The following is a 26555-nucleotide window of genomic DNA, read 5'->3' as shown; positions in this document are numbered from 1 at the left end:
GTATTGATCTGGGTCTGGTGGCTCTGTGGACCTCTTCCCTTTTGGGTGTGCGGTTTCCTTTGGCCTTGCTGTACGTTTGTTGTGCAGGGGTCTGTGTGAGAAGCTGTGCGGGGTACGTTCCTTGTTCTCGTTGCCTGCCTGTTTCGCTGCGGCTGGGTGTGGGTGCCTTTCTCCTTGTTGTGGGCTCCTCGCTGCCGTGCTGCTGCTCTTCCGCCTCCTGGGTTGCCTTGGCTGGCACTTTCTTTTGCTGTGTTGGTTGGCGCTTTGCCCACTGTCGGTCCTCCGGTCCCCTGTGCGGCATTTGGTGTGCCCTGGGTTTTGTTCTTTTGACCGGGGGGATATGGGGGCTTATGTCCCTGGCTTGCCTTCCGTTTTCTGGTTGGCCTCCGCTCTGGCGGTTTTGCGCCTCTGTTTGGTGTCGGGGCTTGCTTGCGGGCTCTGTGCTGCCTTCCCTTTTGCGGTTTCCTGCTGCTGCTGTTTCAGGGGTCGGCGCTGCCTTCGGCTGGCCCCGGTTCTCCGGTGGTGGCCGTTCCTTGGGGCTGTTCCCTTGGTTCTCTTCTTCGGGGGGTTCCCCTGCTCTTGGCGCCTCTGGGGGTGTTTGCCCTTTCTGTTCCTGGCCTGCCTCGGGCTGGCTTGGGTTCCGGTCGCCTCTGTGGTGGCTGGTTCTTTTCGCTGCTTCTGCCTTTGCTTGCTCATGGGTTCCCTGTGTGGTTGGGGTTTCCCTGCCTGCTTGCTTGCGCCTTGCCCTCTGGTGCTCTGGTGTCGGTGTCGCTTCTTCTTCTGCTGCGGAGGCCTGATTGGGTTGCCTTCTGCTTCCGGCTCTCTGCCCCGTCTGGTGGTGGGTCGTTGTTCCTGCTTCTTGGGCCACTGCGCGGTGGGGAGGTCCTGTGGGCTCCCCTCGTTCAGATTGGCCTGCAGTGCTGTTCTTCCTTGGTGGCCTTGCCTCCGCTGCGGGCTGGCTGTTGTGGCCTCTGCCCTGCTTGGGGGTCCTGGTTCTTCCCTTCCTGGCCTCTGTGTAGTTGGCCGTCTTTTGGGGCGCCTGGTTCCTGGTCCTGTTCCTCCTTTTCCTTGGCTGCGCCTGGTTCCTCTCGTAGGTGCCGATGGTTCTTTGGGGTGCTCTCTCCCCTCTGCCTCTGCTTGGGTGGCTTGAGCTGCCTTGGGTCCGGCTGTTCTGTTCCTCCCGGCCTGCGCCTGTTGTCGGGCGTGGTGCGTGGTGGGGGGGGGGCCTGCTTGAGTCCTTCTGGTGCTGTGGCCTTCCCTTTGCTAGGTTCTGCTGTTTCCTGGCATCCCCTCCTGTGTCTGCTGTGTTGCCTGACTGTGGCCTCCTGGCGGCTGCCGGGTCCTGTCATGCCTCCTGTTCTCGGGGTTGGTGTGTTGTTCCCGCGCTCCGCTGTCTGCTCGGTGGTTGTGCTTGGTCAGGCCTGGTTGGTTTCTGCCTGGCCGCATGGAGCTGCGGGGTGCGATTGGCTTCTTCCTTCGGTTTTCATCCCTGCCTCTTCTGGTTTTGGTGGTGGTGCGGGGTGGCCGTTGTTGTTGCCTCTCCTGGGCCTGTGGGTTTTTCTCTCCCCGGGTGTCTGCTGGGTCTGCCTCCCGGCCTGCCGGGCTTGCTGGGCGGCATGGCTTCCCTTTGGCCGGTGTTCCGGTTTCTCAGCCCTTTGTGGCGGGTGCGCCGCCTCCCTGTTTCTTCCGGGTCGCTGTGCGCGTCTCCCCGTTGCTTGGCCGTGTGGGAGGCGCGCTGCGCTAGTTGCTGTGGCCTGCTTTTGCTTCTGCTTGTCCTTCGGCACTGGCTTTCTGTGGTGGCCTGTTGCCTTGGGCTTCCTCCCTGTTGGCTCCTGTTCTGGGCTGGTCTGCTTTTTCTGTTTGTGCGTCCTGCTCTGGGTTGCCTGGTTGTGCTCTTTCTGCGGTCCTGGGCTGCCTGATTGTGTCTCTTCTGGGAGTTTCTTGGGTGGCTTGGCACTTCTTTGCGGGTGCCCTGTCTGCCTGTGGGGTGGCTGGTCCCTGTGTCGTAGGGTTCCGGTTACTTATGGGTGTGGTGTGTTCCGGTCTGCTTCTTGTTTCTGGCCGTCACGCTGTTGCCTTCTTGTTTCCCTTCTTGCCTCTTCTTGGGTTCGTTGGGGCATCGACGGGGCTGTTGGCTCTCGGGCCTGTGCTCTGTTGGGGTCTTTCCTTCTTTGTCCGTGCCTTGTTTTGGGTTGTTTCTGCTGGTTGCTTTTGGCTTCGGCTTTGGCTTCCTGTCTGTATCCTCGGTTGCGGCTTTTCGCCGTGCGGGGTTCGTCCCCTGTGCGTGCCCTGCCTCGGGTCTTGCCGGGCTGTGGGGTGTGGTTTGCTTGTGCTTTCCTCCCTGGCTGCGGTTGCTTCTGTGAGGTCCTCTGGGGTGGTTTTGCCTCGGTCTCTCTGGCCTCTGGGTTTCTGCCCCGGTCCTTTGCTTGAGCTGTTTGGGGTCTTTGTGCCTGGCCTGTCTCTGGTTTGGCTTGGCTGTGGTTGTTGTGTCCTTCGTGGTTCCCTTGCTGTTGTCTTGGGTCCTCCGGGTCCTTGGCCCGTCCGGTTGCACTCCTGCTTTGGTGTTCAGGTTTGCCTTCTTCGGGCTGTGGCTTCCTGCTCCCGTTTCCTCCGCTTTGGCTGGAGTTCTGTTTTGGGGTTCCTGGGGTTCCTTCGGTTTCCTTTTCCTCTTTTTCCGGGTCTCTTAGCCCTGGTTGGTTGCCCTTGTTGGTTCTTCCTGCTCGGGTTTCCTGGAGGTGCTGGTTCCTTTTGCCTTGTGTCATCGTCTTGCGGGTCCTGGTGGCTTGGCTTCCTGGGGTTTGCTCTTCGTTCCCTGGTGCCTGGGTTTTCTCTCTTTCCTTGTCCGTGGGCTCAGTCTTGCCTTCCGGGTTGGGTGCTGGTGGGCTTCCGCTGTTCTTCCCGGGGTTGGTTTTGTTGGACCTTTGGTTCCTCTGGTCCGCTTGTCTCCTGCCTGTTCTTGCCTGGGTTGTCTTCTTCTGCCCGTTTCTGGCTTGTTGGCCTGGTGGCTCTTGGCCTTTCTCTTTGTTTGGCCTCTCTTCTGCTGTTGTCCTCTTGCCTGTGGAGGCTTGGGTGTCTGTGCTCTCCCTGTCGCTGGTTGGCTGTGGGGTGTTCCTGCGGTGGGCTGGTTGGCCTCTGTGGTGGCCGGTCTGGTCGTCTGGCTGTGCGCCCTTGCTCTTGTTGGGTGTCTTGTGGGGGTCCCTCTTGTCGGGGGCTCTGCCTGGGGTTTCCCCGGTTCTTCCTTTTTCCTTCTGCGGTTGCTGCCCTGGTGTGGTTTCCTGGGTTGGCTTCTGTTTGGGTTGGGAAGGCCGGCTTTTTCTGCTTTGGTATTTCTCCATAAGTTATGAATGGCCTGAGGACATAAGGGACCTGGGGGTAATGCTCTATTACTTACCGGTTATCTTCATTACTCCTGGTCCCGTTGTCCTCGGCCCATTCATACGCCCCTCCCTCCCGGGCGGCCGGCCTTCCTGTCTGGGCTTGTTTGTACAGGAGGGCTGCTGGGTAGGTACTACCTTTGTACTCCCGGGGGGAGGGGCAGTAGGGATATCCCAGCATTCCTCTTGTTTTAATTTCTGTCGGGAGATGGTTATCTCCATAAGTAATGAATGGGCCGAGGACAACGGGACCAGGAGTAATGAAGATTACCGGTAAGTAATAGAGCATTCAGTGCTCCGTAGCAAGTACATTTGTAGCATCCATATACCCAGAACAATGCACTAAATCGGTGGTTCTTAACCTTTTCGCTTTTCTGCAACCCCAATTAATCATTACTTCAATTCAATTCAAAATCTTTATTTGGTTTAAAAAAACATAAACGATACACGTTGAAAAAAACAGGTAAACATTCAGAAAAGAGAACCACCACCAGTTCAGTAATCGTTTCTTTTGGCAGTCGTTTTGTGCATATTCAGTGTTTGTTCTGTATAAAAATCAGACTCTTAAGCAAATTAAAATGTTCTAAAACACGTAGATCATTTATGAGTTCAAATATTAAAAAAATTAAAAGAAGTCTTTTAGACTTCCAGGCTAGGTTTTAGGCTACGAAATGCTGGCTAAGACAAAAGAGAAAACAACTCAATGTTGGGGTCTCTCGACATAGATAAAGTGCAAGTGCTGTAAGGTGCCAAGGAAGTTTACAGTTCCTTATTATTGCAAACAAGCCTCTGTGCAGACTTATAATATATGGCTAACAAGTCATTAATTAAAATTGCACACATGCTAGGGCCTTATTACATGACACTATGTTAGAATGTTAAACCTTTCTTTGTTCTTACCAGGTTAATAAAAAATAAATATCTACTGTCACTAAACACAATTTTCTGTGTAGTATCACTTTTTTAAATTCTGGTCGCATCAGAACATGGTACAATTACTTGATTCCAGGGACCCCCAATGAATCAATATTGAAATCCGGAGACTCCCACTGAGCCATTGCTGGAAACTGGTGACCCCCACATTGACATTTTTATTTTAATTGGAAGGTTGGAGCATTTCTAAATTAAATAGAGGTCACTAACTGTCCATACTATATTCTCTCTGATACACTTGCACTGCTCCCACAAACATCTCGATCTCAAATGACTGTGGGCTGAGCAAAACCTCACTCTTCTCATGTTGCCTGTAAGCTAGAGTCAAGACAGCTGCAGTTCACTACAGTACCTTTCCCTTTCTTTGTGGTTGAAGAATACCTCAGCGAGCTTCATTTGTTTCTTGGGAGGTTCTAGACACCCATGTAAGAGCTTCTGCTTGAAGCGATTAGTAACCAGTAGGAATCTACCGATTGGGCTCTAGTAACTAGGACGTATGTCCTGCAAGAATTCATGATCGCAAGCCTCCATTCATCAATGCTCATTGGTTTTAGTCATAAAGTGGCAGTTCCATACAGCAAGACACAAGTCGACTTTTATAGCTTAAAAGATATTTGATATAAAAGCCCACTGCCCAAACTTATGTAATTATTATGATTACTTTTGAGTCAATTGTGTGTGTCATGTAAGCTGCTAAAAAGGGTAAGTATAGGTAATTTTTCATTAATGCTGAGGTTCTGCCTCAGGTTTCCTTACGGATGTGATTATGGTGTGCTTTAGAGTGTTAGGAATTATTCCACTTGACAGTGAGGCATTAATTATGCCTGTATTGTTGTCCGTGAGCCTGGAAGAAATGTATCAATATAAGAAGCTGGGCATGGATCTGCTGGGAGCTTGAATCCCTTGGTTGTTATGGCTAGCTTTGTCAGTTCCTCCTGGGTAATGAGTTTGACAGAGGACAATGAAGATTGGAGTGGTTAGGGGCTTACCTTGTTTGTTAGGATTCCTGGTTTTAGAGTAGATACAACACTTTCACAGTTGTTTTTCAGTTATATTCTTTTCTTTTGCAATAGCTTATATAACTTGTACTAATGTATGTTTCTCTACTTTGTCAGTGATGGAGACATACTTACCAGTCACTCCTCCACCAGGTAAGATGACCTTCATTCCTCTAACGTGTTCAAGGGAAATCCTGGGGCTTTCTCCACTTTGGTGAACAAGGGTATGTTTCAGCATTGATTGGTAATTAAATAGTAGCCCCTAATTGTCCCGTGCCCACCTTACACACACATGCACACACACACATCCCCCTGTCAGTGATGTGGGCCACAGGACAGAGCATCTTTTCTATTCCATCTAGAGTGAACTGGCTCTTTGTATAACCTGAGCGTGGGTGCAAAGTCTTAAGCATGTGTCTACAAAATTATTTAAAGCTTTGCGGAACCTCCACCTCCATATTATGTTGAATGTTATTTTCTCGTATTTATATATATTTTTTATTTCAGTAAATACCATGGTACTTTCTGTATAATTTTGAGAAATACTATGTTTTTCTATATTTCACTTTAAACCACTGAACAAAGACAAAGTGTGGTCTAAACAATATGGCTGCTTTTTTGTTTGCAAGGGCCTTTACTAGCTAAGGATATGATATTTCGGCATTGCCATGTTCTGGGGTTTACTGCAAAGGTACTGTGGTATACCACTGCCCAATATAGCACTAAGTTGTTGTCCCTTAATATTTACAAACAGACCAAATTCTGTACAAATAACAAAAACTACCTTTTCCACACTATATTCCTGCCACATTTCATGTACATCCTTTCAGCCATTTTGCAGCTGCCTCTGTTTAGAAAGTCTATTAAACGTGCATTGGTGGAAAATACGTTGTGGTACACTTCCCCTCTCCCCCCTACTTTTTAGGTCGAGCATTTGAGACCTCTTGTATATACGTATACTTATAGGTGTATGTACTTTGTGGGCTCTGGAGATCAGCCCTATGACTTGTCTGCTTCTGCCTAGGGACTTTTTTTCTGTTCAGCTGCCTCTATTTACCTGTCTTAATCGAAAATGACCAGCAGAGGTCAGTAAAATACCAGAATTGCTTTCTACTTAGGGACTTTCTATTTGAAATTTTTCTGGCAACTGCCTCTATTTAACTTTCTTTATAGAAAACGACCAGCAGAGGTCAGTAAAATACTAGAATCACTTTAGCATTCTCAAGATTCCAGTCCAGAGAAATTGCCTTCCATGAGCATTCGTAGACAATATTATTTTTTTGAAATCTTGTTTTCTTTGCACCCTCTTAACTAATCACCACAAAACCTTGCATCACCAGCCAATGAAATACCTGTGTCTGTAGTTAGGCTTCATTGAGAGACCTTTCTTGTGTGTTGCCCTATTGCACTTACAATTACTGTCTCAGATGAAGCAACCAATCTAATCGAAAGAGTTGTTGTATTAAAATTGTACAAATAAATACATTGTAGTGAAAACATCACGGTATTTATAGGATGTGTTAAGGTCTGCATTACTGCAGAAGAATGTGGAGAATGTAGGCTTTGAAAGATATACAGGAGAACATCAGAGCCTTCTCCCTTCTATGTGGAGCTCTTCTTCCAGCGTGCATAGGTCTCTGTCTTACATTCGGAGTTCTCTAGCTCAGTAGTAGAATCCTCCACCAGAGTTGTGGAGGCCTCTGCCAATTGTGCGGGACATACAATATGATTATAAAGTAACTAGTAGTAACTAAGTAACTTTACAGTTGTAAGTAACATTTATGCTGAGTCCACCCCCCAAACTGAGAGGGTGGAGACATGTCATTCTACACCTAGAAGTAACTTTAGAGTCAAAAATGGTGATTAGCGAAAAGTAGTAAAGTTACTTCTAGGTGTAAGACTAAATTTAGCATGAGTATATCTACATGTGTAAATTTACCTTTGTGAATAGAGCCCAATATCATTATGACATATTGAGACCATGGTTCTGCTCTGTCATCAGCGCTGTTGTCTATGTTAACAAACGCCCTTCCAAAGACAACAGGGCTGCTGGTACCACAGTGAACAAAGGAGAAACCCTCAGTGTTTCCTCCATTTTATGTCCAAGATTTCAGTCTGGAATGACTTAAAAATGTTGTACGCCCTGCACATTTGAGTTCTGCATCAGTTTATTCAGGGCCACAACCAGAGGTTTGATCGCTGCTGTAACCCAGCTCACTAGTTGGGATCACCCACACAATTCCCAGGCAAGGGCAGTTTGTTTTGGAGAGTGCTAGTGGGCTCAAGCCAATCAAAATATAGACCTCCTTATTTGGTTTGCCAGAGAGAAAAAGCACGACATTGCCATATTCTGCCTGAGGGAATATCAGTCTGACGTGTAGTTGCCCATTTTTTCCTTTGGTATTTTCTTTGTTGGGAAAACCTTTTACTCTTTATCGTTGAAAATATGATTCTTTGTGCACTGATTATTTTGGTTAAATTTTTAGGTTAATTTGTCAGTTCCTTGATATGTTGTTTTTAAGATGTATTCTTTTATGGCTCAGCCGAATAACGATTTTTGACTGACTGACTGTTGGAGAAACCCCTTTCCATTCACCTTTTCCAACTTTGCACGCGATTCTTCCCCTTTCCATCTGGAAAAAATTTTCTGCAACCCTTTGCTAGAGTGAAACAGCGACCATTTCCATGGTGGGAAAAGACGAATTGGATTTTGTGAATGCCAACAAAGTCACAAGTCTATGGGCATTCATAAACTTTCAAGGCAAAACACTCTTTGAACCGTCTTTTCCTATGTTCTTTGCATGGAAATTACTACTGCACATTTCTTCTCCCTTGTGGTGGAGAAATCCGCAATACTAAATCCACCTATGCAATCAAGCAATCATTCTTGTAATTCCTGATAGGTTTAAATGAAGTCATTTTCACTTATAAATATGCATTGAAAAACTAAAATGACTTTGTGCATTCTGCAGTTAGAGTACATGTGATGCTACTTTTGCTTGTACCAACAGTTTTTACAGCTGGCCTCTATGTAGCAGACCTCCCATCTGCAGATTCATAATTCAACCAGACCTGTCAGTCGTGTAAGCATCAGGAGTAATTGGACCTTTGCTAAGTCTGAAATACCATTTTAATAAAACTAAGAAGTAGAAGCCCATATGTTAAAACCCAAAGAACAAAAAGAAAGAAAACAGTCTAAATATGCCGTCTCAGTGGAGGGGTCTATCCACCCATCATTTCGGGGCACCCCGTAAAAAAGATATGTCCGTCTAAGCGCAGGTCTACAGAGAGTGAGGGGTGGTTGTGGGGCGGGGTCAGCGCCCACTCGGCAGGATATGTAAAGAAACAATGCCCATGGCAAGGGGGGTGGGTGGAGAAAGTATAAGGTAGAAAAAAGGTAACGATAATAGGGGGCACACTCTTTTGTGTCCCACTCTTCAGTGTCTGTGTGGTAGAGCGTGTATCAATGCAGTCCAATACCTCGTCTCGTTAGAACCCATTGTCTCCCTCCCCATCTCCAGAGCGTTGAATACTAGGGTTATCGGCCGCCCTGTCCTGACCCTTCACTTCATCCCCGCAGCCTCTGGATGTTCCCAGTTCTCTAGAACATCTACCCACAACTCCAGTATTTGGCGTCTGCGCATGCCTCAGGCGTCACCCCTAAGTAGGGTTCTCTCCTTCGCTTGTGCCCAGACAGTGATCTCCTTCACCAATGCTTCAAATGTAGGGCCCATCCCAGACTTCCACATCAGAGCTGTACGTCTTTTAGCTAAAGCAATGGCCGAACAGATCTCCCTCATAATACTACTGGAGCACCCAGTAGCAGCGCCTCTAGAAGCAGATATAACTAAGCAGGAGGTAATGGAAGCAATAGGGAGGCTTAAGATGGAGAAGGTCCTGGTCAAGATGGGTATATAGCCGCCTTTTATAAGCTAAACATGGAGCAATTGTCCCCTATATTGGCCCGACTGTACAACAATTTCAGCTCCTCAGGAACGCTTGCAGAGTCTATGTGGCCTGCGATTATAACAGTACTGCCGAAACTGGAAAAAGACCCTAAAACACTGTGCTTCCTACCGCCCCATATCGCTACTCAGTGTGAATGCAAAGATATTCACAAGAATCCTACCACATAGACTTCAGCAGTACATGCCTGGACTGGTGGACCCGGACTAGTCAGGTTTTCTACCTGGACATACATGTGGAGACAACACCAAGCACCTCTTCCACTTGCTAGATAAAACAAACCGGTCCTGGACACTAGCACTGTTCCTATCAATAGACGCCGAAAAGGCATTTGACTAGGTACACTGGCCATTCTTACGCGTGGTACTGGAGGCCATTGGTCTAGGCCCCCATTTTTGGCAGTAGATCTGGGCCAGCTACGTAGTTTCCATTAGTGCTCTTTCGTGTCAACAAATCACTTTCCCCCTCATACTTTATCTCTAGGGGAAAGCGGCAGGGTTGCCCACTTTCTCCACTCCTGTGTGCATTATGTATGGAGCCATTAGCGGAATGCATTAGAGGGGATCTCATTGAAGGAGTCTGGATGGGTGGCCGATTCCATAAGATCAATCTATAAACGGACGATATGATGCTAATAATTACGAAGCCTGCACAGTCACTGCCCCCTCTATTGGAGGAACTCGCAGCATTTGGCAGCACATCGGGTATTAAGGTAAACAATACCAAATCCCAAGCACTCAACATTACTCTCTCACAGGATGAACAAGTACACCTCACAACAGAGTTCGCCTTCACATGGGCTACACAAGGATATATGGACGTACACATACTCCCCACAATTAAAAAATCTGTGTCGCACAACTATTCTGAATTGCTGACCATAATGCGATCCCTCATCCAGTCTTGGCATGGGGGCCCTATCTCCTGACTGGGACGATAAGCTGCTGTGAAAATTTCCCTCCTGCCCAAAATCTTATACCTTATGCAGGTGATGCCATTACAGCCGCAAACATCCACAATAAAGAAACTTCAGTCCATTATAGATTCCTCATCTGGGGACGTAAGCATGCCAGACTGGCCAAATACCACACGTGTCTCCCGGTGGCCAATAGTTGCTTGGGTATACTATATTTAGTAGGTTACTCCCAGGCTGCACAACTGCGATTACTCGTGGAGTGCCAACGCCCACTTACAGAAAAGCATTGGTGCTTTCTGGATCTGGCGGCGGCAGAAATTCACATATGGAAGATACTGTGGCTCCCATGTAGGAGTTGCCTGCCGGGAGTGTTCATCTCCTCAGTGGTTAGGGCCACAATAGGAGTCTGGGTCAGAATCTGCATCTCCATGGGGGACGATAAATGTTGGCGCCATTGCAACCACTCAGGTACACTCTCCCTCTTGTTGAGGCACTTCCCCTAGCTACATTGTTATTGGCTGGAAGTACGTGCGGATATCGATCAAATGTGTGACACCGTACTGCCCGCTTTCCCAGCTATATCCTGTTAGGGTTGCCTAATGCCTTAACATATCCACTACGCTCCCTAGGGGGATGGCTAGCACCCTGGCACTATGCGCAGTGAAGCAGGTCTTATTTTCAAAATAGGGAACGGATACTATCTCAACACACACGGATTGGTTGCTCAAGCTTTGGTACTATAACGGCATGGAAACATTAACAGCGGTCATAAATCACACCCTACCAAAATTCGAAAAAACGTGGGGACCCTTTAGAAAACATCTATCCACCACTTTTCGTGAACTTTCCTGCCCATTATACCTACAGGTTCTGCTCATCACTTCAGGTATTCAAGTCAACAATTAATTTGCTACGCGGTGGGGGTGGCAACAGAATGGACATGGTACTAATATGTATGAGCATGGTATGTTTTGACCTTTGACCTTTCCTTTGAGATAACCTTGATACCCTACCACTCCCCCCTCTCTTTTTTGAGTCTTCGCCAACCGCTGGATGTAGGCGAATGATGAATATTTATGCAAAAATAAAAAAACAATACAATCATATAAAGCAAAGGCCACGCCCAAGAATTTGGTGGCCACTTTCCGTGTCCGGGGTCTAGGTAATAAAGGCTTCAAGCCCCTTGTGAAAACAATATCTCTCGCAAGTGGGAGCGCATGCTCAGTAGCCAGTATATGCAGGCGAAACTGAACAATGAAAGGTGATATTTTAGGTGTTTACAAGATTGCAGGAATATATGAATGTGCAGGGCTGCTGTTTCTGTGAGCTTTGCAGGTGATGCAGCAACGTTTATAGCCAATTAAATTTTCAGATAAGCTGCTATTTTAAATTTTAAATTGCTTTATGAATTTGATCCAAAATATGAAACAAACAATAGTAATCCAAATGCATGTGTGTATATGAATGTCAACTTTTTTTCTAGTTTCATTTCAGCACAGTTTGTTTGACTAGCCCTTTGGTACACAACATCATACAAAACTGAACCTATTCAAAATACAACAAAATGCAGGTGAGGTAGGGATTACATTTGAAGAGAGGAAAATAGGAATTGTGTGTAAAGTAAATTGCATGTTATCGGCTGGAATTCGATAGAATAGGGGAAAGGTAAGCTAAAAACCAAGATAGACATCAGTTTGATGAAAATTAGTTTGCGATGTTGGAAAAGTGGCTATGGAGTCCTGTACTTGGCTTTTACTCTTACAGAAGTTGATTTATATTTGAGCGGATCCATTCTGCTTCCAATATACTTTTATTTGGTGCATGTTTTAAGAGACCTCTGTGGATGATATTATGTCCATGATGCCTAATTCACAAACATTACCTCACTCCATGTTCAACACAGTGAACATTATGTTAGGTTATTGAATGATCTTACTTGTTTTTTCCGTATGGGTGAGAATGTTTAACTTGTGTTTCAGAGAGTTGAAGGCTGTATGTAAATGAAGCTGCCTATATATTGCTTCAACAGGAGAAAGATGCAAATAAACTCAGAGTATGGCACCCAGCTACAGTGTATATGTTGACATTGCAGCAGCTGTGAGATTTGTGTGTAAGGTCCCAGAATCACAATAAGTCAAAGGCGGCTCTAAGTACATTTTTGAAGAGCATGATGGTTTATTTCTCCGGAATCCATGTAGTAAGTACTCAGAACTAGGAATGTAGGCACACTCCTTTAGAGGCAAAGAACTTAAACTCACATATGTGGGCAAAGTAGCTCTTGCAGATATTAGGACCTTAGCTGCTGGGCCAGTGCTGAGGCCTTTTTGTCTATTTGGGGTACTTTTTGCTCAGGGCTTCTTAACTTTTTTTCCACATTTGGTATCCACGCCAAATTTGCGTCCTATTTTTCTAACATTGTAGGGAATCTAGAGGTACCTAGGGTTTATGGATTACCCTAGAAGGGAACAAGAAAAATGGCCAAATAAAGCAGCATTTTGAGGTTTTTGAGAAAAATAGGGAACACATGCTCCAGTTAAGTGGCTGTTTTTCCCCTAAAAATGGCATCCATTAACGGTTTGCTTAGGGACATGCAGAGCTGAATCAATCAACGTAATTCTGTATCTCAGTTTGGCATTTTTCTAAGAGGTAGCCTATTTTCTAAATTTTTTGTACTCTTAACCTTCGTCCAGTTTGTGGTGGAAACCCAAGGATGATCCCCAAAAGCTATAGATTTCAGAAAAATAGACACAATCCTGAATTCATCAAGGGGGTCATATGCATAGGTTTCTCAATGTTTTTCCAAGGAAAATAACTGTTGAAATAAATATTGAAAATGAGTTGGAAAAATGGGCATTTGTAACATTTTCATCTGAAACTTTTTTTGGGAATAGCTGCTTTACATTTTTCATCGGCCCAAAACAACCTTCTTTTGCGGGGCCATCTGTGTTTTTGGTCTCAGGCTCGGGTGACACCTAAGGAAACATACTAAACCCAGACATTTCTGAAAACCAGATACCTAGGGAGTCCAGGGAGGTGTGGCTTGCGTGGATCCCCCAACATTTTATTTATCAGAATCCTGTGCAAACCTCAAATTTACCTAAAAAGTAAAATTGTTCTCACTTTTCCCTATGGGAAAGTTGTGGGCTCACTAGATTGTCACAAACCAACCACCCAGATCTCCTGATAAAAATGATACCTCACTTGTGTGGGTGGGCCAAGTCCCTGGGAAGGGCTCAAAACATGTAGTGATTTCCCTTTTGGACCCACTTGGGTTCCCCCTCGGTTTTTAATTTTGGATATTTTTAGGCTGACTCTGCTTTGGGCACCCACACAAGTGAGCCATAATTTTTATCGGCGACTCGGGGAAATGCTGGGTGGTAGGAAATTTGTGCTGGCCCGGTGATCCAAACAATTTTCTCATACAGATGTGTGAGGAAAATGTGACAAGGGATTTGGGTTAAGGAAACATTGGGGGGTCCACGCATGCCACATCTCCCTGGATTCCCCTGGGTGTCTTGTTTTCAGAAATGTCAGGGTTTGCTAGGTTTCCCTAGATGGTCGCCGAGCCCAGGACAAAAAACGCAGGTGCCATCCTTGCAAAAACAAGTCGTTTTGTAATAGATAATTTGTATGCCTTCTCAATATGTTTTAGTCCTTTCCCTGTAGCAGCACTTCTCTCACCCACAGAAGTGAGGTAGGATTTTTATCGGTAGACCTGGGGAAACACTGGGTGGTAGGAAATGTGTGCCGGCCGGCCTGGTGATCCCACAACTTTCACACACAGAAGTATGAGGAAAATGTTATTGTGTTGCTAAAGTTGAGATTTGCAGGGTGTTCTGGGCAAGAACATGTTGAGGATCCATGGAAGCTACACCTCCCTGGACTCCCCTGGTTGTCTAGTTTTCAGAAATGTCTGGATTTGGTAGGTTTCGAAACTAAAAACGTAGGTGCCCCCTTGCAAAACCAGGTAGTTTTGTGATAGATAGATTTGACTTCTCTACAATATGTCTATGGCCCTTCCCTGTAGCAGGCATTTGGCTCACCACCAGAAGTGAGGTAGGATTTTTCTTGGCAGACCTGGGGGAACGCTGGGTTGTGGGAAATTTGTGCTTGCTTGGCGATCCCACAGATTTCCTGCACAGAAATGTGAGGAAGATGTGTCTTTTTTTGCTAAATTTGAAGTTTGCAGGGGATTCTGGGTAAGAAAGTGTTGGGGCATCCATTTAAGCCACAACTCCCTGGACCTCCCCTAGTGTATAGTTTTCAGAAATGTCTGGGTGTGGTAGGTTTCCCCTAGATGGCTGCCCAGCCTGGTACCAAAAACGCAGATGCCTACCTTGCAAAACCAGTTCATTAAGTGATGGCTCATTTTGTATTTACATTTTTATTGATTTGTTTGCTTGGTTTCATGAACATATGAAACAGAATATCAATAATATTGTTCATGAAAAAAAACCATAGGTTGACATGTTTTATCGCTTGGAATGGGGGAGTGAAAGAATAGATGAAGGGGAGAGAGATGGGGACAGAGGAAGATGCACATGTGCGCTCAGCATACTCAGAGATGAGGGTCATGAGAGAAACACGATAAACTGTTTCTAAAGGGGATGTTGAGAGGGTGGGTTGCGTGTAGGCAGCTGAGGATTCATCAGGTGCAATGGAGGCATGAGATCCTAGTGGATCCGTTCTGAGGGTTGCTGCGGGGGACTCGTGTATAAGGGCCCATCCAGGTCGGACAGGCGTGAGGGGGACAGTGCTGATTGAACCTGGTGTGTTAGCTGTAAGAACTGGCAGTATATGTGCCAAATTTCTTTAGGTTTTGTAGTGGGGGGTTGAAGTGAGGAGTATGTGTCAGTCTGAATGTCACAGTAAGTCATGCTGCAAAGCCATGCTTCCTTCTTGGGGCATTGTCTAATACTCCAGTGTAATGCAATTTCCGTTTTTGCTAATAATAGTGCTACAGCGAGGAACCTATGGTAGCATAGTTTTATACTGATGACTATTCCCAGCAAAGCTAACTTTGGGGAGGGGAGAGTGGAATGGAAGTTATGTCAGAAAGCACTTGAAACACTTCCATCCAGTACTTAGTTATGGTCGGGCCCGTCCAAGTCATGTCTGCTAAATCATCGTCAAGTGCGTTGCATTTGGGGCAGTTTGAGGATTTGGTAGGATCTTATTTGGCTAGTTGCCACAGCCTGATATAGAGCCGATGGATAAACTTGAAGTGAATTCATTTATGTCTGTGATTGGGGGATAACCTCTTTATTTGTTCGTGGCTACTGGCCCATTCTTCAGCTGTCAACAGCTGACCCGGGTCTTCTTCCCAGTTATGCTGTAAACCCCTGTTCTGAACTTGTTTGAGCGCCATACACGCCTGATATAACTTGGTGATCAGATGGGAACCATCCTGGTCCGTTAATAGCATCGTACGTGGTGTAAACTCCACAAGAAGGAGAAGTAACGAAGGAGCGGCCGAACGGAGAACACCGAGCAGTCTAGTCACTATGAATGTATCCATGCCTGTTAGGGAACATGGATCCAATGGTGTATAATTGTAGCTTGTTGAGGGTGCGCTGAACCACCTTCTCGAAAGTAAGCGGTAGAAAGGGATTTTGCTCTAGTGGGAGGTTGGGCGAATATAAAGAGCCCAAGCCCAGTGGCTGGCTGAGTCTGCGCCAGTGGTGGATAGGGGTTGTATATCATTTGGATCAAGCAGTATGCCTAGGGGATGCAGGGAGCCTAAGGGGGTAGGGGCGGGCAAGTGTCGTTCGGGTCTTGTATATGGTATGAGGGCGTCTGGGTGGAACCAGTGGAGAGCAAATTGGGCCTGTGCGACCAGATAATAGAGATGTAAATAAGGAACCACAAATCCCCCCAGCATTTAGGGGAGTGTAATGGTATACTAGGCTATCCACGGCCCCCACCCCACCCAGATCAGACGAATAAGTAAGCCACAGAGCTACATGAAGGAGGCCTTAGTTAATGAAATTGGTATATTGAGAAATAAATATAGGAATCAGGGACGAACATTCATTTTAATGACAGCAATGCATCCGGCCATGTATAACGGCATTTGAATCCAGTGCTCGATCTGCGAAGCAAGCAACTCTATGGCTGGCCCATAGTTAAGGCGGATAACTTGTTCTTTATTTCAATGTAAAGTGATACCTAGGTACTTGATAGTGTCTCCTGCCCATCGAAGGGGAAGGCCATCTCCTGTCGTGCTGGTTGAGTCAGTGATCCGGAAGAGCTCTGATTTATTCTAATTAATGCGCAGCCAGGACATGTCGCTGAAGCGGCAGAGCTCGTCCATGAGAGGTTGTAAATATGAAATGGGGTCTCTAATAAAGAGCAGGATGTCATCCAATATAGATAACAACAGTGGAATTGGAGGCTGTGAAACATGTGTTTTTTTTGTAGACTAAGGGATCCATAGCTACAATAAAAAGTAAGGGGGGTTTGGGGCAACCCTGACGGGTGCCACGCAAGACCGGAAAAGGAGGGGACAGATAACCATTCACTTGGAGCCTGGCCATATGTGGACGAGTATAGGAGAGCAATCAGAGCAATAACGTTTACTGGGATGCCAAGCTTACAAAGCGAGGCAACAAGAAATGGCCATTCCAAAGAGTCAAAGGCCTTCAATACGTCCAGAAGGGGCACTGCTGCCGGGATAGTCGTCGAAATCCTATTTATCACAGAGAATACAGTCCGGATATTCAGGACAGTAGATCTATGTGGGATGAAGCCTGATTGCACCAGTAAGATAATTTGGTCCAGTAGCAGTGACAGTCTAGTGGACAACATCTTAGCTAGTATTTTTTTGTCAAAATTAATTATGGAGATGGGGCGAGATGCAGTGCAGTTAGTGGGTTACTTACATAGTTATAACAAGAGGAATATGCGTCCCCCATTGATGGGGGGGAATGCCTTTGTCAAGTGCTTCAGCATATACCTCGAGAAGATGCGTGTTAGTATATGTTTGAATGTCGTGTAGAAAGCCACGACAGACCATCAAAGCCAGGGGCCTTCAATCCGTCTAGTGCGTCTGTTGCCTGGGTAATCTCCTCAACGGTAAAGGGATCCCTTGGAAATTGTGCCTGCCTTGTAGTGAGCCATACCATTGCAATCGTCTCCAGGTAAGCAAAGTGCTCCATAAAACTAGTCGCATATAGGGACCGATAGTCTGAGATTCGTTCTACCATTATATCCGCGTTGTCAGTAGCTGTGGAGTTGTCAGGCCGTCCCAGCACCATGATATGCCCAGCTCCCCAGAGGGTCGCACCAGTCGTGCAAGAGTCCTGCCAGGGCCCTCCCTCTCTCTGTATCTACGCTCTGCATGGTATTTGCCCAGTAAGGTGGCTTATCTATCTGCTTGTTCATTAAATTCAAGTAAAAGAGTGTTGCATCTGTTAAGGGTGCTTGGTGTGGTGGGTAAATTGTCTAGGCGTGCCAACTGGGATTCAATGCGGGCAAGACTGCCACGTATTGATCGTAGGACCCCGGCCTAGTTGCATAGTGTGCTAATGAGCCTGCGTTTAGTGTGAAGTCTTCGTCAATTGCGTCCTGTAGTTAAGACTTAAAAAAGCGCTTCTAAGAGAGCTGTGGCCGGGAAGGATCATCAGCGCTCCCTCCCAGTAGAGTGTGGATATTTAGATGAAGAAGTACTGGGGCATGGTATGGCAGAGTATGATGTAGATTTTCTATGCCACTGGCCCATTGACACCCAAGTGCGTTGGTGAGCCAGTAGTCTATTTGTGTCCAGGTTGAATGTGGTGCCGAATGGAATGTGTATATTGGTTTATCTGGATGGTATGTGCGCTTTATGTCACATAGAGCAAGAGCTTGTGTTAGATGCCGGAGTGCCCCATGGGCATGCAGCTTTGTACTTTGCACGGGGTCAGAGGAGTCGCAGCTGAGATCGAGCCATATATTCAAATCTCCACCAAGGAACAGTGTGTCTTACTCATGGCGGTCAAGCAAAGTATGGAGATCTGAGAAGAAAGTGGGGACATCAGTGATAGGTGCGTAGATGTTAAGAAACATGACTACTTTGCCCAATAGTGTTCCCATCACTAAAAAAAGGTACCTCCAGTGCACATCACACACTGTGAGTTTGTGTGTGAAGGGTGTGGTGTGGTGAATAAGGAGGCAAACTCCACGAGAGTAGGTCCTGTAGCACAAGAAATATCTATGGGGCCCCCAAGAGGAAGAGAACAGTGGGGAGTGTTGCAGGGGGTGTTGAGTATCTTACACTTTGTGTCTTTGAAGGTAGGCTAGCACGAATTAGCATTTCCTGGGATTGGTAAGTCCCAGCACGTTCCAGGTAATCAACTTGGCCTCCACATTAGTGGCAGAGGTCTGCGCCACATCCAATGTAGTGTAGAGAGTGTACTACATATGGAGAGGGGAGACATAATGGGAAGTAATTAGAGCAAGGAGAGCCAGAACGAAAGATATGCATAAGAGAAAGCCCCAAAATACAACTCCCACACCAGAACTCAAGGACCTGGTGAATAACCAATATCCCAACCCGAAAAGAAAATGTCCCAAAAGCAAACCATTCTGAGTCATCCGTAGGGGGTGGGCAACTCCTCGGATGCCGGACGCCCGTTCCTGAAGTTATGTAACTTGTAAAAGAGGAATATAAAAACATTGATAGTACTTGGAGACGCCATAGCCGTTAGGTAGTTCTAGATGGGCGGTTAATATTGAGGCGAATAAAGTCCAGTGAGACAAGGGAGTCCATGTTGCCATCACCCCGGAGGGAAGAGCTCGGCACTCGTAGCCAGCTGCCGATCAGGGGAGTATCGTCCAAAGGAGCAGGTAGGGCTTCTACGATTGTTGCTTTGTTGTTGTTTGCAGAAGGCCAGGACATCTGCTGGGGTATCAAAGAAACTGGGTTTGTCGCCCACTAGTACCCGTCGTCGTGGAGGGTACAGCCTGACTTATTTTAGAACAATTGTGCGGAGCTGTAGCTTAGCATCCGCAAATTTGTGACAGGCTTCTTGGACTGCGGCTGTGTGGTCCAGAAAGAAGGAAAGCACGGAGTCCTGATATTGCACTGGCGCATTTTCTTGGGCCAGGCGAGGGATCCTGTCCCGGTCCCTATAATTGAGCAATCAGGCAAATATGGGCAATGGAGGGGCTCCAGGGGGAACACGAAGACCCAGGGACCTGTGTGCCTTTTCCACAATGAGGGTCTTGGAGAGTTTATCCGCTCCAAATATATTGATAAGTAGAGATTCGACAAATAGCTCAGGGCACCCAGTGTTATTTGATTCTGCAAGACCCAAGATACAAATGTTGTTTTTTCGTGACCAGGCCTCTACGTCCTCGTTTTTACTGGATACTGCCTTAAGAAGTCATTCCATTTTCTACAACCGGCATGGGATGTCTTTTGCCTGGTCTTCGTGAGCAGAAATACGTTGCTCCGCTTCATCAAGCCGGGTGCAGTGCCCATCGCTGAGCTGCCCCATTCTGTCTAGCATGGAGGTGAGGGAGTCAAATCTAGAGTCTATTGCACGAAACTCAGCATGGAGCTCTGCCATTATAGCTGCTGCGCCTTCCAGGGCGGGAGGCTAAGCGTTCTGCTCCACCTCGCCATCTGCATCAAGTTTCTGGTCTTGAAGTTCCGATGTGCCTGCCCTGTCAGAGGTCAGCCTGCAGTTCTTGGGGTCCCCTCGTCTCATGTCTGCAGTATGAGCGAGGGTATCAGCTCAACAACTGTGTAGGTGGAGAGGTGGGGTTGCTGCACCGCCCCAAGGTAGATATGTCTGAAGAAATCTTTATTGTTCGATTATTTAAAATCAATTTGAAGACGCTTTGTGTTAAATAAGAAAACAGGAGATAAAAATGGTGAACTGTTGGTAAAAAAGATAAAAACGGTAATGTTTCAAGATTAAATTCGATCGTGGAGACCCAAATTTAAGTTTACATGATTTTCCAGTGACATACTTTGTCTTAAAAAAAAGGATTTGTGCCGGGGGATACAAAAACCTCATGATTAAAATGATGCAGTCCCATTCAAAGAAGAGAAGAAAAAAGCGGACTTAACACTAGTCCCAAAGAGTCTGAGGGAGGAATTAATGACGCTCCGAGTTCGTAAAAAATGTTTCCACTCTTGAGACAAACTTGGTGAACTGGATGTTGAGCATCATGTTTTCCGGAGTCATGACTACAATTATGGCTTGACGACAGGATCAGGCACCAAGTTTGTTCCATTCACCCCGTTGCAGCATCCTTCTGTCATTTAGTAAGGCGAGACAGACACAAGCCACATGCTCGATTGACTCCGGGAGGCACCCACACCCCCTCACTCAATGTTTTCACTTGAACAGTGTCAATCTGGTTGATGGTACAAAAAAGGCCATTCACCCATTCTCAGTGCCAAGAATCTTTTTTTCCAAAGTACTGCATAGGTGCTTGATAGGTATGGTGCTGCTACACCAGGCTTGAACCCTGAGAGGACCGTCCAGGCGTGTTTTCTTTTGCCAGTTGTGCCCTGTCAGAGTGAAAAGACCAGAGTCATACACTTTTTTGATGCATGTTTTTAGGGCCTGCTGGGGTGGGTTGGTTTCCCAGTATTAATTTGCGTCAAGCATTTGCAGCGAGTACTCTAGGTAGCATTGATATTATTGTCCCACTTGACTGGACGATCTATCTGATAGAGACATCTAGCCGCAGATTCCTTAACTTAGAATATCCCCAGGCGTCAGACTGGATCCGGAAAACTTTCTGCAGCAGCATCTCTACACGCCAGGGAGTGGCGCCGCACGGCTCCGCCCTGACGCCGTCCACAGACGTGACTTCAGCGGAGCGTCAGTCTCTCCTGGCGGGCTGACGTCAGTTTTACTTCTTTTCCGCGTCCCGGAAAACCAGCGGTTCCTTGGCCTGTTTTTAAGGCCATCTCGATGCCTTCAGCATCACGGAACAGTGTGCAATGCCTTCAGGTTTTAAGGCATGTGAAACTTGTACGCAGCAAACGTCTGTCATGGATCCGCGCACAATATATATGTAGTGCCTGGGAATGCACCCCCACTCCGAAGAATGCGGCGCCTGTCAGCAGCTGAATCCAAAGCCCCTAAGGGAGCGTTACATGAAGCTGCTTGCCGCCCGGATGTCCGGTCCTGCGCCTTCACCCCACAGATCTCCCTCTCGGGATCAGGCTCCCTCACGGGGTTGTTCTTGCAGACGTTGTTCGAAGACAGGTAAGAACAAGCATATGTCACTGAGGTTGTCTTCCCGTAAACGTGACACTGGGGCCCGCTGCTCTCGGTCTTTGCCAGGCACATGCACCCAGGAGTTGTCTCCCCCATACCCACCCCTTTCTGGGTGTCGCAGCGACAAGGATCCACATGGAGACCTATTCAAGGGCTCTCCAGTCTTTCTTCGGGTCACCCCCTCTCCCTGGTGCGCCTTCGGGTTCCACAGAGGAGGAAGGCACTCATGTCGGGTCTTTGCCGGCGGATTCTTCCTTGGCGCCGGCTGCGAGTATCGACTCCGGTTCCGGATCGATACGACGTCGGGGCACGGCCGAAGGGGCATCTCAGTCATCCATCCAGCGCACCCGTCCAGTCACCGCATAGCCCTGTGCGCCTTCCTGCTCTGACGTCGGCTGCGGCACTGAGTTTAACGCCTTGTCGACCTCTTTCCTCCCTGTAGGTGGAGGTCGAGTCGCCTTCGGCCAGTGAGTGCAACAGTAGAAAAAGTAAATACTTCATATATTATTTTAAAATAAAAAATATTAATACCAATAAAAAATTAATTAAAAGTAATTACCAATTTAATATAATATAATAATGAATCAATTAAAAATAAAAATAAAAATGTATTATTAAAATTCATTACCTATTTATACAAATTAATTACCAATTACCAATTAATTAATTAGCATTTAAAAATGTATTAACAATTAATTCAAACTAAATACCAATAAATAAATTAAAATATTGAATTAATGACAATTAAATTACTTCCCACCCTATTCCCCTGTAAACCCACAACCGGCTACAGGAAATAAATTTATAAAATTAACATAATTATTAATTAATAAAAATGTATTACCAATTAAAATGTAATTAATTACCAATTAAAAATTAATTAACAATTAATTCAAGATAAATACCAATAAATAAATTAAAATATTTAATTAATTATAATTAAATTACTTCCCACCCTATTCCCCTATAAACCCACAACCCGCTACGGAAAATACATTTATAAAATTAACATAATTATCAATTAATCAATTAAGTAAAATTATTTGCCAATTAAAATTTAATTAATTACCAAATAAAAGTTAATTAACAATTAATTCAAATTAAATATCAATAAATAAATTTAAATATTTAATTAATTATAATTAAATTACTTCCCACCCTATTCCACTATAAACCCACAACCCGCTACAGAATTAAATTACGCAAAAATTAAATAACATAAAATTAATTACTTAAAATAAATGATAAAATAAATATACACTTTTCACACATATACTAACATACAAAACACTTTACAAAATTCAGTATTATTAAAAATTTTATATTTTGACTTTCTATATTATATACTTCGATATTTTGACTTTCTGTATTTATGAAATTCGATATTAAATTACTTACCTTAAATTCGATATTTTTGTTGACTATATTCTGTCCATTCGATATTTTGTCCATTCTATATTTTGACTTTGATATTAGTGCTATTCTATATTTTTGATTCAATATAATGTCTGTATACCGTCTAGTGGACGGGTTAGCCTCCAACCGTCCCCGACTGATGGTTTGTTGTCGCCCCCCCATGAATGGCGACAGAGGCTAGTGCGGCTTTCATGAGGGCTGTTTGCAGGGCTGCAGATATACTTCACTTGCAGCCCCCTGTGGTTTCCCTGCCCTCTGATCTTTTACTGGATCTGCTCCACATGGAGCCTGTGGACATGGAGCCTTTGCTGCCCCTTGGTGGGTCTTTGTTTGACATCCTGCTTGGTACCTGGGCACAGCCCTCCTCTTTTGACCCTGTTGATCGGACCAATGCTCGTCGGCATTGCCTGGCCCCAGAGGATCCTGTCTGCTTGTCCCTTCACCCTTGAGCTCAGAGTCTGGTTGTGCCTGCAGATTTCGCCTTGCAGCCTTCTTCCGCTCTGACGTTGCTACCTCCCACTAGGGAGTCTCGGTGGCTGGAGACATGTGGTTGCCACATTTTTGCCTCCGCCAGTGCAGGCATTCGTGCCTTAAATACGTATTGCTTGTTCGCACATGCTTCTTTTGCCCTTTGGGACTTGGTTGAGCTCCTTCTTCCTCCTCCCCCAGAAGGGCCCGGGCTGACTTACATCGCCTTCTTCTTGATGACCGGGGAATGGCATATTCTCCAGTATTAGGGGTGTCTTTCATAGATTCACATGCCTGAATCATTCCCCGTCGTCAGAGTGGGAGTCCCTCGGTACATAAAATAGCAATAATATGCCATAAATATGCAGTAAATACCTATTAGAATAAACCAGGAAGTAAAGTAGCCCAGCTACAGTAGGAAAAAAACATCCACATCTAGGACTATCCTAGTCGTTTTGTATAGTCCAAACTACAGCCAATCAGGCGGCAGCACCCACCAGAATGTTCTCCCCAGAGGCTCAGGCTCTCAGATTTTCTACCGCACGTCGTGTGAAGGGAGTCTCCCTGAGCTCTGCTCAGTTTCTTTTGGAATATCTCTACTTTCTGGATTTAAAATGTCTTCAAGGAAGTCTCTATTCAGAGCCTGTGAATCCTGTGGTAAGCTCTGGCTTTTTAAAGAGGATCCTCATGAGAAATGTATATATTGCCTCTACCCAGATCATCTAGTCAAAGACTGTAAGATCTGCAGGAAATTTCCTCAAAAGACCCTCAGAGACAGAGAGGGTCGGTTGCTTTTGTGGCTACAAAGGCTAAAGGATTCAGATAAGGTGTCTGAAGTTGGCAGTATTGCCTCGGGTTCCACTTCAGTGTCTAGAAAGAGGCCTGCGTCTGAAACTCAACCATCTTCTGGGGCTAAGGTTGCTAAGAAAAATCAACCTGCAAAGGATTCTGACAAGCCTTCCTGTTCAAAGGCTGCCCCTTCAGGCAAAGGCTTAGAGAGTTCTTCTCATAAAAAGCCCACCAAGACTTTGCCTCAGAAGACTGTTCAGAGTTCTTCTCAGGACTCGTTTTCAAAGACGCCTTCCACTGTCTGCTCGTCGACGAAGACCTCCGCCGACGCCTCTTCCACGTCGACGATGACCTTCTCATCTCCTAAATCGTCAATGATTATGACGACGGCAGCGTCTTCTCCAACCATGGTCTATGTTACGGTAAGACCTATCTCGTCGACGACGGCCGTCGTCGATTCCTCGTCGACGTCGAGTCTGAAAGCCTTGCCGTCATCGAGAAGATCGGCAGCGACAGCATCGTCGACGGCGCTGCCACCGACGAAGGTAATTCCGTCGACGACGAGCTTCCCGTCGACGAACACCTCCTCGTCGACGACGAAAATCCCGTCGACGAAGACCAGTCCGTCGACGACGTCCATCCAGTCGTCGACGGCAGACCCGTCGACGAAGATCATACCGTCGACGAAGAGCATACCGTCGACGAAAAGCATACCGTCGACGAAGATCATACCGTCGACGGAGATAAAACCGTCGACGAAGGGCATACCGTCGACGAAGGGCGTACCGTCGACGAAGGGTATACCGTCGACGAAGGACATACCGTCGACGAAGGGCATACCGCCGACGAAGGACATACCGTCTACGAAATCCATCCTGTCGACGACGGTTTCAAAGGAGTCTATGATATCGACCACTGGCACAATGGAAAACGCGCCATCGACGCCGCAATTTTCATCCTGTACCGCATTGCAAGTATGGTCTCCGTCTAAGGTTTTCTTTACACCAAAACCGACGACGCAAGTTCCTGACCGTCTTTTGGATTCAGATAGTGAGGAAGAAACAGATCAGACGTTCGGAGTGGCTACAAGTCCTTCTGAATTGAATATCCAGTTAAAAGAGGATGAACAGGAGGATGATCCTCCAACTGTGCAGATGCCGCCCCAGGTGAATTCCTTGCCTCTCACACAAGTGCCTATGGCTTTACTGTCCAATCTTCAATACATGTTGGACGATTACTACAGAAGGTTTCCACCTTCAGAAACAGCGTGCTCAGAGCCAACTACTCCTAACACTGAGGTTCCGATACCAAGTTTGCAGCCAATAGTTCCAACATCACCTGCTTCACAGGTACAGGCGGAAGGAGTCGATCCTTTGTCTTCTGAGGAGGAGGAACAAAGGGAGGAAGGTGAGGTTCAAGATGAGTCGGAGTGGGATGGAGATCAGGAGCACACACCTTCCCCTTCGCGCCAAGCAGTTTCGATTTCTCCGCCGGTGGACGTGGTTAGCTTCCATCTCTTGATGGAACGCGCCACTAAACGTTTTCATATAGAGATGGAGCATAAGGAGCAAGATTGTTTTCTTTATGACTTTAAAGATCAACCAAGGAAACAGATTAAGTCAATTCCCATTATTGATTTCATCTGGCAGGAGGGGATTAAGGTCATGACAACACCGGCGTCCATTCCTCCAGTCCTACCACGTTTAGAAAAGAAGTACAGGGCACCAGACAAATCTCCAGCATGCCTTATAGGACAGCCAAAACTGGACTCTGTAATAATTCAAGCAGCACAAAAGAGGGCTAGGAATCCCTCATCCCCGCTGACAGCCCCGCCTGACAGGGATGGCAAACGCTTGGATTCTATAGGAAAACGCGTATCTACAATGGCGGCTATGACAGTTCGAGCGGCAAATTCATTGGCCATCTTAGGAAGATATGACCGACAAATGGGGTCTGATATCGCACCATATCTTGATCTTCTACCTGAACCTTCAAAGGCTGAGGCGCTCTAGATACTTCATGAAGGCCAAAGAATCTCGGAGGAGATTATTGACTCAGCTGTGGATGTGGCCTCAACAGGTTTTCGGCAGCTGGCGGGAGCTGCGGTTCTTCGCAGGCAGGGTTGGCTGCGATCTACTTCTTTTAGGCAAGAAGTCCAACATAAAGTGCTGGATTTGCCATATGATGGTGAATATCTGTTTGGACCTCAGGTGGAGGAAGCCTTACAAACTATAAAGAAGGATTCTGAAACTGCGAAATCCTTAGTGTCTCTTCAATTTCGAAAGCCGCCCTTTCGAGGAGCGAGAGGACGGGGAATGTCCTCTACCAGAGGTGGATATAGCCAACAACCTTCTTACAGGCAAAACAACCAAAGATACCAGACTCAACGCTATCAGTCTTACAACCAAAGAAAGCCTTCCTATCCCCAAAACAGGGGTAGAGCAAGTTACCGTGGAAAGGATAAAAGACAATG

At 46.3% G+C, this 26555-nt stretch overlaps 1 protein-coding gene across 1 annotated transcript in view; it reads left to right on the top strand.

The window, feature by feature from the left end:
• Positions 1-26555, top strand: part of LOC147703657 (uncharacterized) — a 742215-nt gene that overhangs the window by 345891 nt on the left and 369769 nt on the right. Inside the window, exon 6 of the mRNA XM_086929538.1 lies at positions 5423-5483. Coding sequence (XP_086785664.1) covers positions 5423-5483 — 61 coding nt within the window. The remainder of the gene's footprint in view (positions 1-5422; positions 5484-26555) is intronic.

The sequence above is a fragment of the Lissotriton vulgaris genome, chromosome 7, assembly GCF_964263255.1.
Source record: "Lissotriton vulgaris chromosome 7, aLisVul1.2, whole genome shotgun sequence".
In the NCBI taxonomy this organism is placed as follows: Eukaryota; Metazoa; Chordata; class Amphibia; order Caudata; family Salamandridae; genus Lissotriton; species Lissotriton vulgaris.
This window is presented reverse-complemented; position numbering and strand designations above follow the sequence as displayed.